Source organism: Plenodomus lingam, assembly GCF_022343315.1.
Source record: "Plenodomus lingam strain CAN1 chromosome Unknown contig_3, whole genome shotgun sequence".
NCBI lineage: Eukaryota > Fungi > Ascomycota > Dothideomycetes > Pleosporales > Leptosphaeriaceae > Plenodomus > Plenodomus lingam.
In genome coordinates, this window is record NW_027093944.1 from 2,142,980 (window position 1) to 2,161,221 (window position 18,242).

The 18,242-nt window shown below is 52.5% G+C and overlaps 6 protein-coding genes across 6 annotated transcripts; all 6 read right to left on the minus strand.

Moving 5' to 3' along the window:
- Nucleotides 1-1,424: 1,424 nt before the first annotated feature.
- IAQ61_008083 (uncharacterized protein) lies at nt 1,425-2,603 on the minus strand (the record flags this gene model as incomplete). Its single annotated transcript, XM_066097836.1, has 2 exons — nt 1,948-2,603; nt 1,425-1,822 (listed from the first exon to the last, which is right to left on the minus strand). The coding sequence occupies exons 1-2, from the start codon at nt 2,516-2,518 to the stop codon at nt 1,425-1,427; spliced, it is 969 nt and encodes a 322-aa protein (XP_065952333.1). The 5' UTR covers nt 2,519-2,603.
- Nucleotides 2,604-3,669: 1,066 nt separating this feature from the next.
- IAQ61_008084 (uncharacterized protein) lies at nt 3,670-4,053 on the minus strand (the record flags this gene model as incomplete). The annotated part of the gene is made up of 1 exon (XM_066097837.1): nt 3,670-4,053. The coding sequence occupies one exon, from the start codon at nt 4,051-4,053 to the stop codon at nt 3,670-3,672; it is 384 nt and encodes a 127-aa protein (XP_065952334.1).
- Nucleotides 4,054-4,620: 567 nt separating this feature from the next.
- On the minus strand, nt 4,621-7,682 carry IAQ61_008085 (uncharacterized protein; the record flags this gene model as incomplete). Its single annotated transcript, XM_003840401.1, has 4 exons — nt 4,621-5,220; nt 5,276-5,356; nt 5,404-7,046; nt 7,118-7,682. The coding sequence occupies 4 exons, from the start codon at nt 7,680-7,682 to the stop codon at nt 4,621-4,623; spliced, it is 2,889 nt and encodes a 962-aa protein (XP_003840449.1).
- A 1,520-nt stretch (nt 7,683-9,202) lies between these two features.
- Nucleotides 9,203-12,088, minus strand: IAQ61_008086 (uncharacterized protein; the record flags this gene model as incomplete). Its single annotated transcript, XM_003840399.2, has 1 exon — nt 9,203-12,088. One exon carries the CDS (start codon nt 12,086-12,088, stop codon nt 9,203-9,205), a length of 2,886 nt encoding a protein of 961 aa, XP_003840447.2.
- A 1,913-nt stretch (nt 12,089-14,001) lies between these two features.
- Nucleotides 14,002-15,045, minus strand: IAQ61_008087 (uncharacterized protein; the record flags this gene model as incomplete). The annotated part of the gene is made up of 1 exon (XM_003840397.2): nt 14,002-15,045. One exon carries the CDS (start codon nt 15,043-15,045, stop codon nt 14,002-14,004), a length of 1,044 nt encoding a protein of 347 aa, XP_003840445.2.
- A 274-nt stretch (nt 15,046-15,319) lies between these two features.
- IAQ61_008088 (uncharacterized protein) lies at nt 15,320-17,659 on the minus strand. The gene is made up of 4 exons (XM_003840396.2): nt 16,411-17,659; nt 16,168-16,345; nt 15,689-16,119; nt 15,320-15,636 (listed from the first exon to the last, which is right to left on the minus strand). Exons 1-4 carry the CDS (start codon nt 16,572-16,574, stop codon nt 15,507-15,509), a joined length of 903 nt encoding a protein of 300 aa, XP_003840444.1. The 5' UTR covers nt 16,575-17,659; the 3' UTR covers nt 15,320-15,506.
- Nucleotides 17,660-18,242: the final 583 nt, after the last annotated feature.

Genomic DNA, 18,242 nt, shown 5'->3' on the forward strand with positions numbered 1-18,242 from the left:
TTCTCTTGTGAACATCGTACGGTAGGTACCGGTACCTCCACGCCCAACTCAACACCCGCTAGTTGGCTAGGTCCAACGTCATACCGGTACTTGGAAACCCACCAAGTGGAGACTAACAAAGCACACATATTTTCCCATCATAGAATGTTAACGTGGTAAGACACCGCATAGCTGACATGGCGCAGAAAGAAAGTGTCTGAAAAAGTTAGCATTTTACGCGTCAATTCGTACATATTACCGGTACATACCGTGAACAAGTAGGCACACTACCGTAATTGGGAACGCGTCCTACATCCGAGGGCACGACGCGACCCCCCTCTTTTCACCCAACATCCGTTCTACCATTCTAGAGTTGCACTACCGAGCATTCAGAAGCATGCCAAGTCAGTAGAGTGTCCAGTAAGCAAGTCTTAAGAGGCTCTCCCAAGGCATCTAGCCATTGAGAATAAATCGCGATGTAGTCCACATTCGGCTCTAAAGAAGAATCGTCCACAAAATCAAGGATACTCCCAATTCCATTTCTCAGACTCTCGTTAGAGCCTAAGAAAACTTCCCCCTTATTCCATAATAATTCTACTAGTAAAGTAGAACGACAGAAGTGGGATTGAGCTGCCACGCTTATTGTCAGATTCGCCTTTCTGCTTTACAGGCTCTGCAGCGGTGCAACCACTACGGCCAATTCTTACAAACCAATCTCTTTTGATATCGTCTCTCTATGCAACCAATCCTTCTTTGTTTCTTTCCGGATTCCCAGGATTTCCCACTGCAATTTCAGGACAAGCGGGTTTTCTAGCGATACGCAAATGAGAACTAATAGAGATTACCATGGCCATTCTGAGTGGGATGGATATGAATGATGTTCTGCCGACCACGCTCTATCATCTTCATTCTTCACTTCGTCGCCGAGACTAGAGAGTTATCTTTCCAGAAGATCCTCTCAAATTCGCGCTTGATTCCGGTTCAATTATGGGCAAATCGATCCGCAGACAGGGCTATCAAGATCCTGATTGCCATGTATGGGATAAGCGTACCCCCACTACCTATCTTCGGCAGCTGTGCTGATTTCCATGGCAAGTGCAGAAGCTCACAGGGTAGAACTGTTCCCAATCGGCTAGAATGCCATCATAAGAAGCAAATTGCAGATTCATGACTGGGTTGTCATGCTATTCTGGACAAGAGTTGGGGTACAGTCTTGTGAAAGTATAAGGATTAATATCAATATACTCTCAAAAATCCGTTAAAGAATTAACGACGCATGGGTCGATGAAATAGTCCAAGCCAAGGTATATCCTCCACCTGAGCCTTTACTCCCGGGACACACCGACAACGCCATTGAACATCCTGCCTCGCAACGTAGTACAACCTAAGAACAAGCTGCCTACCAAAAGAATCCACAACAGCTCCATTCCCAAACCCCCCTCTCCCTACCACCCCAGCCTCTCCCAAACATCCCGCCTCCTCACCTCCCCCTCCCCACTTCCCCCCGGCAAGGCCCCCGTACAATCCACCAACCCAACCCCCTCCACTCCCAACAACCCCAACTTCACCATCGCCGTCACAAACGCCTCGTCCCACGCCGCCTTGCTCGCTGCAAAAGTTGCCCACGGCCCCGCCGTCGATGGCTCCCGCGCAAGATTTCCATCCGCGGCAAGGGTAAACGGCGCACTGCCCGCACTGGCCTCGGTGTAAAATCGGTTGTCCCAGATTCCCGGGGTAGAGTCCATGGAGGCTTCGGCGCGTGTTGGATCGGTGATGCGTTGTTTGGCGGTTGTGTGGGCACCAATGAGGGCGGTGAGGTCGGTCGGGGTGAGGCCTTTGGATGCTGGGGGGTTGGTTTAGTTTTTGTCTTTGGGGGGGTTAGGGGGGTGAGTGGCTTGACTACTTGAAGGCGTTGTATAATGTACAGATCAAGAAAATTGTAAGTGATGTGCCGAGAATTTTACATACCAAACAAAGTGACTAAATCCCCACCCAGTGCATCTCCATGGGGCAACACACCCTGAGAATTCGCTTCACTGGCATCCCTACGGCCAACCACGACAGGGACGGTAGGACCACCGGGGCAAGTTTTGATAGCGTGGGCGGCGGCGAACTGAATCAGATCTGCCACACCAACTTGGTTCTCTATTGATATATTCAACAGCGCACTACACAACTGCTGCAATCCGCTATTCTCCGCATTCGCGCACTCATCGGCAAGGATGAGCGAGCCGTCGCAAGCGCCGTTGAAACAGTCGTGGAAGGCGGCGCGGATGGCGGCGCGAGCGGCATCTGTGCATTGGCCGTCTGCGAGGAATTGCGCGGTGAGGGCTGTGGAGATGGTGGACCAGACTGGGGGGCAGGAGGTTCGTTTGGTGGTGCTGGGAAGCTTGGATCGGGCCCAAGTGAGGAGAGTGGTGGCGGTTTGGTGGGAGCTGTTGGGTGTGTGTTGGGGTGGTGGTGTAGTGGAGGTGAGGTTGAAAGCTTGTACGGTATTTAGAGGGACTAATACGGCGAGGACCAAAGTGTTGATGTACATTATGTATAGGGTGTTATACGCTTTGAAGCGAATGAATCGATAGAATTAGAAGATGGCGTGTCTTCAGAAAACAGCAAGGAAGACTGTACCAAGCGGACTAAGAGCAACAGCAAGAAACACTCAGCCCTCTTATACACCATCTCTAGATTTCCACCACAAAAAGTGCACTGCAGAGCTAGCATCCACGACTCAGCCCTACACTAACCAGCTGAGTTCTACGCCGACGCTCTGTCCCACCACGTCCAGGTTGCACAGGACTAAACACGCCAAACCACTAATAACGGGTTCAACGATGGTGAGAAACATCAGATCTGGCTACCTTAGGACGTCAAAGTCCAATACCGTATCCATGATTCGCTAGGAGACGTGCATGCAATGTCAGTGGCACAGTACATTGTACAAAATAGTAAGCGGACCTGCTGATCAGCTTCTGGTGCGCGGGGATGAGAATGGGGAGCATTTTCCCTAGAGTAAAAGGTCGCATCTGTGACCGAGATTGGTGTGGAGCGGCAAGGCGAGAGTTCAGCTGCACACTTGGCGTTTTTGGTGTGTATCGCGGTCGCCGAAGTGGTGAAGGGTTTGTTTGAATGTGTTAGATACCTATAGTTAGATACATCACGATCTTTCCCCATGCCAGCCCTAAAAACGACTCAACGCTGTACCTACTCAAGATATAAAAAATTACCTGTCAAACTTCTCTTCTACCTTTTTTTTAAGCCTTTGAAACACCTCTGTACCGCTCGTACGCCCACGTCGAAACACGACATTCTAATGAAAGCCTACGGACCTCAGTTCCTATTTCGAAGATGTTGTAAGCTCAGCAGCCATGTGCTAGAAATGCTATCCGCCAAGTTACGCGAGATCTCGCCACAGCCTTCCATGAGGTTACACCAGCACCCCCGATTTGAGTGTGGCGTGGGATTTCCCAGCTGACGGTAAGCCCAACGTGGACTGATGGGGCCACATGGTCTGGTATGAAGTGAGGCGCATATGCTGGAGAGCCTCACGGACTGGGCTACTGGTGCAGGGTACAGTAATGTTGTGCATGGCTTGAGGGTCTGGCCCTACCTATCGTACGGGCTGACAGTGACAGCGCAATGCTACCTATGGGTCAAGGGAGAGGACACCATCGCGAGTATCGTGGCAATCGTCTATCTAACATTATCCCTGGCATCTTCAAGCGCTGATACTTTCCAACTCTTACCTACACTCCTATCGCTATCACTGCCGTTCACTTCTACAAGTCCAGGTGGATACCTACGCAGATGCATGAAATCCTCACCAAACAATGTCAACACCACAACAACAAGCATTTCCCACCAAGCTATCAAAAAATAAAAGCACCCACCTCGACCCCAATGAAGATACGAACCCGATACAGTGGGCTGATGTCGTACGGACAAAGGCGAGGGGATCCGAAACAAGTTGGGGCCTTGAATGGTACCGGTAGGTAGGCACCCACGGTTACGGACAACGGTAGAGTCTAGACCTAATACGGCGATGCTGCAAAAGCCAAAGCTCTTTCTGGAAACCATGTACGGAGTTTTCCACCCCTTTGTGTTGGGAAGATTAGTCGTGGAATGGCAGCGCACGAGGGTCTGTAAGTTGTGAGACATGTTATGGCTGCCATCGGATGCTAAGCTAACAGGTAATAAATAGGCTTAGGGGCGGTAGTTAGGTATTGTGTAGCCTCGCTTACTAGACTAGATTCTAGTCTGACCCTAGAATACTATACCTGGGAAGGAACCATGCTACCTACTAAACCCCAAATGAGCGGGCATATACAGAGGACAACTTCAAGGCCAACGTAGTATAGGAAACACATCACAAAGCAGGCCAGATCACAGCAAGAAGCATCCAACTACTACCTATACCAGAATCAAGGAACATTTACTCCCGTCTGAATTCCACGTTCTACCATGTCCTACAGTACCGCAACAAGTACAAGGGCGGATGAGAGTGGGAGGGCAAAATAGGCACGTATATGTATGAGATTTATTGCTGCCTCTGGTTCAAATCAACAATATGATGTATATGTGGGGGTGTGAGGGTGTCAAGAGCGCCGAAGCAAAGATGTATTGCTTTTCCCTTTCAAATGCAGATCAAGTGTGTCCATTTTGCAAGTGTGCAATTTTGTCCGCAGAGCCGTTGGTAGGGGGCGTGACGAGTTGCATAGGACTTGTATCGCCGTTTACAAAAGCTGACCCTTTACTTTTGATAGCTGCAGGGGACGGCTCCAACTCGTGTGTGGAAGGCGTGGATGCATCATCCATGGGCGTGTGATTCGAGTCGTACAGGTCGGCAGGCATATCTTCTGCTGGTGGGGGCGGAGGTGGTGGGAGTGGGGGTGCGGGATCGACGTCTCCGTTGCTAGTTCGTGTTTTTTTCGGGGATTGGCTGCCGTCTTCTTCTTCACGTTTGCGTTTGAGGTCGGAGGGCGAGCCGGATGGGGAGGCGGCTGTGTCCCATGCTATGTCTTCGGTCTTGTTTTCGCCAGCTGGTGTGCTCGGGGTCGGGCTTTCGACTTTCGTTTTGCTAGATGCACCTTTCTGCTTCTCGCGTTCTTCTTTCTTTCGCACGGCCTTGTCCATGAATTCTTTTACGTATTTCTTGATCGTCTTCTCGTGACTGGAGCTGATCTTTTGCGTGGGGTCCTTGACCCGTCCCGACTTGTAGTCACCTCTTACAAGCTTCTTTGCTACCTTTGGTCATGATTAGCATGTTGTGCCAAAGTCATGACATGACTGTCTGGCATACCTCTTTACTCAAGCGCTTGACTTCATCCTTTTCGAGCTTTTTGCGGTAATGCGACGTGACTGACATGACATGCGTCGACAACTAGAGGACATTAGCGGTTGGCAATACGACAACCAGATGTAACCTACAGTCGCCTCGTAGATCTTCTCCTGCTTCTCTTGAGGTAGACTTCGCCACTTCTCCGTCTTCGAATTCTTGGCTGAGTCCTCATCGGCCGCCGGCTTAGGCGTACTTGATGCCGATGGTCCACTAGGCTCAACATTAGCAGTGATGCTGGAGATGATGTCCTGCAGCAATTGTGTGTTGGCTTTGGCCTTTGGAGGGGGTGGAGGCGGTTGGTCAGCAGGTTGTGATGGTCGTTGCCATTGTGTAGTGCCCGTGGAGTTGTAAAAATACGTTGATCCATTCTCAGCTGTCGCCTGGAACCATCCAGGAGGAAGTGGATTGGTGAAGGGTCGCGGTCGGTGGACCGGACGTGGAGCACTGAAGAAACCAGCCGGACCACGAGGTGCATTCAATGCCCGGGGGCCAGACGGAGCGTTTAGAGTGGCAGGACCCTTTGGTGCTGCTATCGTTGGTGATCGCGACCTGGATCTGGATCGCTCACGCCCTCTCTCTCGCCGCTCAAAGTGATTGATGGTGGGGACCGGGGTGCTGGCATTGGGGTCCCTCTTCATACGGGGTATCCGATATGCAACTTCCAGCTTACTCCAGGCTGCCAGTAGTTCCTTGGCCGACTCTGATACCCGCTCATCCTCATTACTCGTCAACGTCTCCATGACTTCCTCAATTTTTGAGTCCTGGATCTTGTTCCGGGTAATTCGAGGTAGCTTGTGGAGGATGTCGAGAATTTGCAAAATGACATTTGTGTCGTCTTTCCAGGCGATCAACGTCTTTTTCAGTGTTTCGTAGCCGTGCATGCGTATTATGCGATGCCCGACTCTGTCGCTATCGCTTTGTTGTATACGGCTAAGTAGTTTGACAGCAATCCATTTTTCAGTACATTGCCGTAGAGCTGGAATGACTTTTGTGACTCCGTCTTCATCCAGCTCTCGCGGTTGGAGATCATTAACATACTCCTCGTCATCCTCACTCGCCTTCTTCCTGCGAGGCTTCTTCGTGACAGCCGTGTCCCAACCATCGCCATCATTGATACCGAGTGCTTCAATGGTCGCATGGGATAAGTTTGTAGCGTTGTCGGATTGCTGCTTTCCGCCAATAAAGCCAGAGCAGTTTGGCTCTCCGCAGTAACAGGGCTGGGGATCCGCGCCGTACCGATCGACATTGTAGTTGAAAACCAACTCCTCGCCCGCTTGAACTCTACGCTCCACAAAAATGCCCATGCGCAGCTTGTCGCCAACGACCCATTTGTCAACGAAGCAGTTGGGGTTGCACGAGTGGTTGCAGAAACGGCCGAGGTTGCCCTTTTTGGTTGCGTCGACGAATTCGCCCTTTGTGAGTGACATGAAGTAGAAATGCTTGATGCCTTCGTGGTCGTATTGAAGCATGCGACGGCGGAACGTCTTTTCGTCAATGACCTCGCCAATGTACTCGAAGACGAAATCACCGGGGGCCATGTCCTTGTTCGCGCGCAGTCCAAAGCCCTTCTTGTCTGTCTTGATGACTGTGACGTCGGCGTACTGTTTTCGCAGAAAGCGCTGGTTCTGACATTTTCGGCCACAGGTACAGTCGCCCACGCACTCCATCTTGGTGGCGCGATTGATGCAGTCGGAGTCCTCGCCGCAAGCATTGTTGACATGGAGGACGGGGTCTGCGATCCCAATTAGCAAGCTGCTAATAACATCATTGATAGGTCGGGCTGGCTATGCGTGTCCCACTCACCCCATTCTGTCTGGCAATCACACTCCAAGGCCGGGTCTGTGGTGCCAATGTTCTTGTTGGCGTAGGTGCATTCGGGCAAGACGGTGAAGGTTGCTTTGGCCGCCTCGGTGGAGTCGGGCAGGTCGAGATAGAGGGGCGGCGGACGTGCATGGATTTTCTGCGAGGCTGCACGCGAGAGCTTCGGGGCTTTGCCAGGCTCCATCTTCAACATGATGTCGCCGCCGACCGTCTCCTCGTGGGCGCTGGCGGGCGATGGTGGGTTGGAGTCGGACTTGACGGCGGGCGAGCGCGACTTGGAGCGCGTCTGGAGCCTGGGCGGTATGGCCGAGGGCGTCGAGGCGTGGCCGTGGCCGTGGGTGTGATCGCGGGCGTGTGCATGGCCGTGGGCTCCAGAGGGAGATCTGGTCTCTGCCTCTGCCTCTGTCTCCGTCTCTGCCTCTTCCACCTTCACCTGCAGCATGGCCTCGCTCTCACCCCCGTCCGAGGCGGTCGCGCCTTCCTCAATCTTCATGTCGCGCAGCTCAGGCTCCAGCTGAGCGCTCGTCTCTGACCCGCTGTCCGGCATGGTGGCGATTGGGCGCGCCAAAAGGGGGGGAAGCGCGGCGAGAAAGAAAGGTTGTGTGTGGAAGAGATGGTGGAAGATGCAAAGAGAGGAAACCACGCTAAGCGATTTCCCCAGGTTCACTCACTCGCCCTCTCCTCCTCTGCTACGACGTCCAGAGTGCAGAGAGAGAAAAAGAAAGACTTTTCTTGTCTTTTCACTTCATAGTCCCAAGCACGCCCCCAAAACTGCCTGCCAATCAAAAATCACCTTTCCTTTGCCAGCCTTCTCTTGAAAAAGTGCGAAAATGTCGTGATGCACACCCAACGCGTGCGACGCGCAAATGGCCTTTGAGGGAGGGGGTGGGAAAGGTAGGTAGCGAGCGCAAGGGCAAGCGCAGGACAAGAGGACAAATGATTTGCTTTCTTTTCGTGGCGCGCTATACAGTCTCGGGCGCGACGCCTCTTCTTTCTGTTCGGTGCACAGTGCTGCTCGTCGAATCTTTTTGCATCGAGGTCGCGCACAACTTTGCCGCAGCGTGCCCTCTCGTAGCCTTGTGTGGACAAGGGATGGTTTGCGAACAGCGACTGTGGCCGGTGAGCATGAAGGTTTGCGGGTTGCATGCGATCGGCGAACGCGGAGATCACCTGCTGAGGGAATCTTCTTGGAACAACTGGCGGCGCTATGGGTACAAGGCGTCCTGTACCTGCATCAAAAACAACGGAGGGGAGATGCGGAAGGAGAAGAGGAGGGGGGGGGATGGGTGGTCATCTGGCGCAATGGCAAGTGTCAGTCCATCTGCCGTCTCTCTCTCTCCGTCTCTCTCTCTCTCTCTCTCTCTCTCTCCCTCTCCCTCTCGCCATGTGCTACTGTGTCGCGCAGCATGTCTTCAATGTCCATCGCCCCCCATCGGAAGAGCTTCGGTAGCTGAAGGCCCAGCTTTATCCCCCATCTTGTTTTGTGTCTGCCCATGTTCCTCCCCATGCAACCTTCCGTGATCCACTACTAACCTGGAAGATGCAAATGCACTCTTACCATCCAATCATCTGGGACAGACTACGCATATTACCACATCCAGGCACATGCATAGGGCTACCTCTATTCACACATCCTACATACCAGTACATCCATCACACTTCTCATCGCCAACATCTCACACCCACAGACACAAAAGGAGGACGAACGAATGACTTCAATTAGGGAAAGAATACGTCCAGTGCATGCTCATAAACTATCAAAAGTCTCTCGTGACTCAGCCCCAAGGAACATGTCCAACTCTGTCCCTTGGATAGCCAGCGTCCCGTTGATATTAAAACTCAAGCAAAAAACAAAGAAAAGCAGACGCTATAACGTTGACAAAAAATCCTCCCGCCATCATAACGCACCCGTCAAGAGTGTACGGTCCATCTTCCGGATCTCTCAGCAATCCTAACCCACTTTGTGAAGCGTACATCAACCCTCCTGCTGCTCAGTCTCAACCCACCCACTCACCCCAATGCTGTCTCCACACATTGCTCAAGAGGACACCAAGTAGCAACCCATCTCTACTTGGTGAACGTACCCTTGAACCTCGTCACTCGCGAACTCTGCCTCGTCCCAGGCGTAGGAGCCGGTTCAGCCACCGGTGCAGCCGTCGGTTCCCTGCGCGTTGCTGGCGTAGCCGCAGGTGTTCTTCTCTTAGGAGCTGTTTTGGCCGCAGGTGTTCTCCTCTTGGGAGCAGGCGTAGCCACCGATGCCCTCCGCTTGGGAGCTGGCGGGGCAGGCGGGGCTTCCATGACAGGCGCTGGTCTCGGACGAGGTACCTGCCGCGTGCCGGTCGGGATCCTAGACGCAGAGAGTCGGCGAGGAGGACGGCTCGGGGTGGGTAGAGCCGACACAGAGGAGGATGGGGGGTTGGTGGATGCACGGCGCGCGGCAGCTGTGCGTGTGTTTCTGGCTGGAGGAGCCATGTCTGGTGGACTTTCCACCTTTACCTGTATCTGAGCATCTGCTGCTGTCGCAGCTTCGGCTGCTGGCGACGGTGATAGTCCCTCGTCGACCTCTTCGACGGTTTCTAGTTGTTGCGACTGTCTTCCCAGGATATCGCGCTGTGGGGATTCAGCGGGCTCTTGGGGTGCAGTGACAGTCGAAGACTGGTACTCGGCGGGCTGCTGCTGGATTCCTACAGTCTGTGTACCCTGTGGAGACAAACGCTGGACTGCTGGTGTAGAGAAAGCAACAGCGACAGCAGCCGCGACTGGAACCAACAAGACAGGCACCGTTGGATTAGCAGGAGGTGCCGAGGGAGAATGCCGTGGAGGAGACGGCAAAGAAGGTCGTGGAGGAGACGGCAAAGAAGGTCGTGGAGGAGATGACGGTACTGGAGCCTCGTTGACTTCGTCATTTACTGACGTCTGCTGCTCCCAACGCACTCCTTCTTCCATGCCCCGTTCGGCCTCCTGGAGCTTAGCGTCCAGAATCTCTTCGGCCACCCCAAGTAGGTCTGATGTCGTGGGTGCTGCATTGACATCAGAGCTTGGAGCGCCAGCTCCAGTCTCTTCGTCCATGGGCTCTTCACCCACCAGCTGCTCGCTCGCATGGTCTTCATAGTTGAAAATGTCTTCCATCATTTGGGCCTCCTCATCTTGTTGGTATCGTTCAACCGGAGAGGCTTCTTCAGCTACCTGTTCCACAGGCTCCTGGACCTTCTGCGCCGGCGCCGTTCCAAAGATTCTGCGCTGCAACTCCCGCAGCCCCCTCTGCTTGAGGATTTCCCTCCAGTATCCCTTGCTCTCGCTGACTCGGTACGTAGGAACACCCGCAGGAGGGTCGACCTGTGGAGACGCGCCTTCGAAGATGGTTGCGAACATTCTTTCTTCGTTGTCCCTCTCCGACATGACGGAAAAGTCCCCCGACCGCGAACGCTTCCCCGGTCGACCAGACTTGTCTAGGCCGAGCTTCTTCCTCTTTTCGGGGACAGGCGATTGGTAGGGCCTGTTGCCCAGAGCATTGGGGTCGAAAGCCCTGGCGATGATCTGAGTGGTGGTCAGGGTTTTGCCTCCGACGGATGGACCCAGTTGTGTTCGAGTGTGTCCAGCCGATAGAAGTGTTCGAGGCTGTCTGGGAGGCACCTCGTCGTCATCGTTACTAGAAGAAGAAGAAGAAGAAGACCTGCTATGTTTTCTACCCTTTGATGATGTGGGGGTAGACGATAGTGGCAGAGGAAGTGGCGAACTTCGGAGCCCCTCTTGGGGTCCATCTGCAGGCGACTGGTTGGGCGGATAGCCAGGCGGAGTACCGCCCTTGAGTGACGCAATCGGTGAGTTGGCAATTGATGTACCAACCTCAGGAGCTACTACCGGTGGAGGTCCAGCTGGTGTATGGCTCTCGGATGATGGGGCCTCTGGGGTCCTAGTCAAAGGAGACGGTATAGCCGGACTATGAGAATGCTTCGGTCGTGATGATGGTCTCCGACCGTTCTTTGGCGGGTTGTGTACACTCGGTGTGAAGGGCCCGCGACCTGGATAATGAGGTATCGTCTTCCGTCCCGGTGTGGCACCACCAGATCCATTGTTTAGATGCCACTCGATATTTTTGTGCCTCCTGCCCGCCAGCCGCGGTCCTGGGGTGAGCTTCGGACCTCCCAGAAGGGGTCCCGCCTCTTTCACCGAAGCCCCCTTTTGCGGTACCTGGACCTGGCTGCCACTTTCTTCCAAAAGTTTCTCGTACTCGGCCTCCACCTCCGCATCCCTCACAGCCTGCCTCTTCTGACGCTTCCTCTGACGAAAATGGGCGTCAGATCGATTGTGAATGTGACGCTTGCACTTGGCCAACACAATGTTGCGTTCCGAGTTATCCAAGATCTTCTTCGTGTTTCTGACAATCTCAAGATGGAGCAATCCTATAAAGTTCTCAGGGTCATTCAGACCCGCCTCCCACTCTTCCTCCGGCATTGTCTCGCAGTATTGTATGATCTCGCACATGGCGAATTCAATCTTGTCCTTGCGATCTTGCCGATTGATGTGCGCCCTGTACCAGGACCAGAGTGCGCTCCCTGCTGCAACACCGGTGGTCAGAGCGATGATGAGGTTTCTGTGCTTTTCCGGAAGGGGCGGGAGCTCGATCTCATTGAAGAAGAAGCGCCTCAGAGTCTCAGCAAAGGAAGAGGCTGTAATAGGCTTGTTTGTTGCCTGGTTCGCCACGCTGGCTGCTGCGGACGCGGCGGAGGCCAGGAGCCTGTTGGCATGAAAAGTGGGCGCTGCAGTCGTGGGTGCTGTATTGAGCGCACTCGCCACGCCCACAGATGTCTCGCTGGTGACGGGAAGACTGCCGAGAAAGGCCGATGACATCGAAGGCGTAGACTCAATGTTGGCAGACCGCGCAGCGTTGGAGGAGGCCATGACGGCAGCAGTGGCAGTGGCTGCAACCTTTGAGATCTTGTTGTCGGACATGATGCTTGAATATAATCAGTACAGGTCGTCAAAGTATAAAGAAAGACAGATATCTAAACATACTGTATATGTGATGAATGAATCCTACCAAAAGGAAACCTAGGTGAATAGGTGTATAAAGACTCAAGCTTCGCGCTTCAGTCACTGTTTTGTTTGCAACACGCGTGCACAAGTGTAATAGCAAAGTTGCGACGTAAGCGCAACAACAATGGTTGATGTGAGAGCTGTTGTGGTGTTTGAGCAAGTCCGGATACTTGCTTGATCGAGGGTATGTGTGATTGTATGAGTGTATGTTTGAGTGTGTGTATGTATGAAGCAGGACAAATATTATCACGATTGTAAAGATGGTAAGATTCTGAAGACCCAGTTGTGCGAACTCTGCTTTGAAGAAAAAAAGAAAGAATTGGAAACGGCGGGAGCGGAGGAGCGCATTGTTAAATAGTAGCACTGGGGATATGGACGAACGCGCTAGTGAGGTGCATGACTGGAATCTGTATGCAGCGGTGTGTGCGCGGCTCCATGGTGGTGGAAGTGAAAGGGCATTGTTGAGTGAAAGGGACAAACGTTTCTTTGTGCGTGATTCTGGACCACCTTCGAGGCCATTAGCAGATGAAAGAGGGTGTGTCGGTGCGTTTGGGAACTGAGGAATGAGAGAATGTGCGTTTGTGGTGTGTGGGATGATTGGGGATTTTGTGGTCTGGTGCGTGTTGGAGGTGTGGATGGGGATGGAGGTGCTTTCACTTTGTGGTGTGTAGTGGAGGCTCGTACGTACCTGACGTGACGACTACCACACCCTGACCCACGACATTAGCATCTTCTTCCACTCCCGAGATTCCACGACCGCCTCGGAATCAAAAGCTCTTTTCAGTCTACTCCCATCACCCCCCTACACCCCCCTCCCACCGCCATTCCCAAACTGCCCCAGTCCCACCGTTCTCCCGTTCCACCCTCCACCAACATACACCCGCGACCCCGCACCATGAACTTGACCCCTTAAACCTCCTTGATCCCCCATACGTCCATATCCCGCTCCCCCACCGTACAAATCGCGGCTACTGAGATCCCGGCCCTTGAGCGGTTTAGCATAGCCAGCTTGCTTGAGCCAGCGGGCAAGCAAGATGCCGACGGCGGCCCAGGCAAGTGCGAGGACGAGGACGAAGGGGACGAACCAGCTCATTGTCGATGTTTGAGGTGTTGCGATGGGGGAATAGGTGATGATGGTTTTGTGGGTTCGTGGATTAGAATGTGGATGTGGGGCTGGATCTATTGTGAATCGTGTGTCTGGCGATAAGGTAGAATCCGATGCCTTTGGACTTGAACAGCTGGTATGAAAAGTTTCTCGTTCAGAAACCTATTCTCTTATAACTCTGCTGGTGCTGTAATCGCAACCTGCTGCTTTCCCAAAATTGTACTCGGCTGTCCTTTTGCGCAGTTTCGGTGACGTGCTAATGCTATATTTTTAGTCCAAGTAGGTCCCCAAATCTCCAGCGATATGATCCAGCGCATACAAAATCAACCTTATGAAATGACATAAGAGGTTTGAAAACGAGAGGGAAGAAACCAGACACGAACATTGAACAAGTGACGTTGCTGTCGGGACGGGCGGAGTGCAGCGGCTAGCCTCAACTTGCCCAGTCTGTGGGGCAACAACGCTTGGGTGATGATTGATCCGATGTAGGAGCGGTAGAAGCGAAGCGGGCCATATGATTGGCTTAGATTGAGTAATAGGGAGATATGAACTGGGAAGACAGATGTTTAGATATGGCAGGTTTGTAGAAGGGTGAGAAATAATGCGGTGCTATGAAATCAGGCTATGAACCTACCTGAGAGACAAAGGTGCAGCTTGCGAGAAGGGGTATATATGCATCACATGATGCTTCTCAAGTCTGATGGAAAATGAACAAAAAACGCCTCTAGGATGCACCTCCGGAGCCGCCGGTTTCTTCCTCAGCCCTTTTCGTCCTCTTCATTCTCTCTTCCGCCGCTTTCGCAAGCACTTCCCTCCTGCTCAGTCCATCCATTGTCACGTTGTTACCGGCCACACCAACCGTACTCCCGCTCCCGCTCGAAGTACCACCTAATGTGAACTCGCCACCCGTCCAGCCTCCATGATCATGCACCTCGTCTTCCCCACCAGGCTCATAATACTGGACATCCGCCACACTCCTCCCCCCACTCTTCCAATCATCCCTCGCAACCTCCCTTTCAATCTGCTTGCACAGCTCCCAGAAATTGCGATCATGTGGTCCCCAAACATTATGCGCCAGCTCATGGCAAAGTGTATTGCGTATCGTCTTGTAGTCTCTGTAACCATCGTACGCATCGGTACGTAGGCGCAACTCGATAACCTCGCCTCGGTTCCTATTCAGTCCCAGGGTCCGCGATTCTTGCGTGGTATGCATGGCAGGATCCATTTCTGTGAGTAGCGGAACGCTGAATTTGTGTGTGCGCATTGCGGCTTTGATGCCCTCGTCATCGCGCAGTCGTTCGAGGAAGCGCAAGGAGCGGTCGGGGTTGGGAAGGTATGGGAGCGGCCGTAGTGTGTGGAAGGTATACTGTGCTTCTTCTTGGATCTTCTTGTAGTCGCGGTGGCGGGCGGGGGTGGCGGTTTTGATGGGGCCTTGTCGCCGGGCCGCAGAGGCGGCGGTGATGGTTGCGTTCAGCGAGGATATTTCAGCAGTAGTGCTACCCATTAAGGTTATCTTTTTGGAGGCGATGGTTGAAAGGGCGAGGGTGGGGTCTTTGAAGGGTGGCTTTTGCAGACCATGCTTAGAGGCAAGGAGGAATTTTTGGTTCGAAGGCGGGATGGAGAGTTCGGCTGCAACGCGGTCTGAAAGGTCGGATATTGTGGCATATCGGGGAAAGGATAGAGTGACGGGTTTGCCGTGGTGTGTCAGTGTTAATTGCAGTTCGTCGGAGGATGCTGTGGGGGCGGAGAGCGAATCGGTGTCTGCCATGATGGAGTCGCCTGTGCTATGGGTTGGACGAGTCGAAGGCGGTAATATAGCTGTGCAATCTGCTGTGTCTAGGGTAAGTGGCAAGGTTAGTAGATGATCAAAATGTAAAGCTTCGCAGCTCGTGGCTGACAGCGGAGCCATTCGAGGCTTCGGTGACGTTCTCCAAGGCTTCCACGAGTGAGTACTGGGATTTGTCATCGCTTTAGCGCCGGTCGCCGTCACATACCTCCACTACTACTCTACTAGGACAGTGCACTTATACATGGAAGCCTCACAAAACTTGCATGCCCAGATATCATATCTATTGACTGTTTAATACAACAGAAAAACTATGTACCAATACGTATGCTCAACATCCAAGGCCCCCTTATCCCATCCCGCAATGCCATTGTGTACTCTGCGCCAGCAATGCAAAACGCTAATGCGCAGAACGACAGCAAAAGTCACGGCCAGCTGGCCCACTAGTCCAGCTTCGCTTGCTCTAGTTTCTCCTTCTCCTTTGCTTCTTCCTTCTCCTTGCGCTCCTTCTCCTTTTTCGCCCTCGTCTCTTCTGTCTGCACCCATTCGCGGAGCTGCGTGTCCCACCGGTGTCTGTAATGAGTTAGCTACTGGACAATGTTGTAATTGCGTGGCATAAACGTACCCGTTGAAATTTGTCTCAATCAAGGCCTTTTCTTGGTATTCATCTATGAGGATCTTATCATAATCGTACGGCACCTTGGCCCTCACACCCTCGAACATTGTCTCGCGCATCGGATACAATTCATCCGTCCTGTACATGTGGTAATTCTTGCAGCTCCAGATCCCTGGATGCGTGTCGGGGTGTATTTCACTAAGGCCTGTAATGTCAACGAACAGGCCATTACGAGTATCGATCCACCGTGCGTCAATAATATTAGCGCCGTCGCCACGCTCCCGTTCCCAGATCCAGGGGTTAACGTCGAGGAGATATTCGCGTTGCACAGTACCATCGGCAGACGCATATTGGTACTTCGTTTGGTTGTAGACTTCGCCCAGATGGTGCAGCGTTGCGTCTGCGACTTGGGTATCGAGGTCATAGTCCCATGGGAGACGCTGGGTAGGTCAGTCAAGAATCGATCAGGTCCTTGGTTGACTTCTCACCTTTCCATTCCACCACCATCCCAGCAGTGTTCCATGTGCGATCCATGTATCTAGGTTGTGTTCACGGAAAAAATCAAGGTACGCTCGGATCATGTGTGACTGAGTGTCTGTTCGCTCTTGGTCGGAAACAACCTCATGGAAATAGCGAGCATCATAGTGGCCGAGGTTCATGTCGCCTCTGATACTTGTCAGTATCCCTTTTTCGTAGTCGTTTGTAGAGGGCCGAGATGGATAGGCACATACCCAGGTTCGTGGAAGTACTTGTGGTTCTCCTCCCTCTTTCTGACATCATGCGCTCGTCGTACTGGTCTTGTATCCGTCGTACCGTCCGATGATATTGGTGTAGAGATCGAAGCTGTGACGAGTGCTGCTGTCGTAAGCACAATCGTGATATTCCTGAGCCACATTGTCGCTGGTGGTCTTCTGGTCTGCTAGTTGCCCACAGCCTCGCAAGTCTGACAATAGGATATACGGTGTCAAGTCGAAATGTCTGTCAAACAATCCAATCTTGAGATCGCGTGCGAACGTGGAATTGATCACCCAGGGTACGTCACACCACAGGAGGGGAAGGCCTTGCACGTTTCTCCAATGAATTCGAAGAAGGGGCCAACCCGGAGCACAGTAAGACGGAAAGAGGAGAGAGAGACACTCTTACAGCCTCAGCCCAGAGCAGCAAACTGTTGGATGTCAAGAAAAAGAACCCGAATCGCGAAATAAACACAAAATCGTGAATGCAGATGGCGAAAGAGCAATCGGGAAAGAGAGCACGCGACACCGCAATGCCGTAACCCGGCTTCTTGACCAGTGATGCTGCACGCATCTTACCCCAGCCTGCTAAATCAATCCCTCGCGCAAGCAGGCTGACGAACATATCCCTGGTGGACAACTACTAAGAGTGCAAATGGAAAAGCGTCTCCGTTCATCCCGGAGGGTTGTTGCAAGGCTGCACTTTTTGTGTAGGCCAGTGGTCCGCAAGGGCCGCGTATTCTTGACGCCCGGTTGAGGATGCCGAGTTGTGTTTCGCATTGTGAAAAGTAATCATGTCATTTGTATAAATCTCTGTGGCCCCACTGGCTTCCAGCTTGCTTTTTGTTGGATGCCTGATTCCTCTAGGTCGGTGGCTGACGTCCAGAGTGATTTCAAAGTAGTTGCTAGGGTTGAAATTGTCTTGTCATGGTGATTGCATGCGAGGTAGATGTCCAGTTTACAGAAAGCTGTCGACGTTAGGGCTGCCTGGTCACGCGTCTGTCGCGTGCCATACTTACCCGAATCGGAGTCCCCCTGTGTTTTTGCGCATACGCATTGGGCATCGCTATAAGGCTCCACTTGATATATTGGGAGGCTTCTGCGATTCAGCTTTTTGCGTCATCGGCATTAGGGTTATGATATCCCATGGTTGCGCTGCGCGGCGGTGGCAGTGTTGGTAGTGAGTGATGGGAATCCGCGCATTTGCACATGTGTACCGGTATGGTACCGAATACCTACGTAAATCCGACCATGACATTAGCGTCGGTCTGACCATGGAGTCACACTTAAGTAGGTCTAACTTAACTTCGACTTCACGACATTCTTGCAACCTGATCTATCAAGGTACTGAGAATGTCTTCTCCGTCGCATAGGCTAAGCTTTAGCTCCAGGCCCCCCTAGGGCCTATCTGAACGCATATATTATATGTATCCGTTGTGTAGCTTCAAAACCTCTCGAGTCCAACTCGAAAGCCCTTGGAAACGTACCCACCATGTAAGTGAAACATGTGTACGACAAGTTCTGGTGCTCCGAGCGAACAGTTGCTACCACTATGGTGGATTGACACCATTGGGTCCAATGGGCTGGGTTGAGCCTATCAATGTAGCAGAATGTACTGAAATTTGAATATACCCTTTGACGTATACTGCAGCTTCAGGGATATTCCACATGTCACCTTTGACTACACTACACATCATACCGTTACGACACACACACGCACACCTAGAGTAGAGATCCAGGCGCATATCGCCAACCCCACATGACGGAATCAGTCGGATTGAAAACTTCGAGGTAACATAAGACGCATTAAATCCTTGCTCGCCCAACAA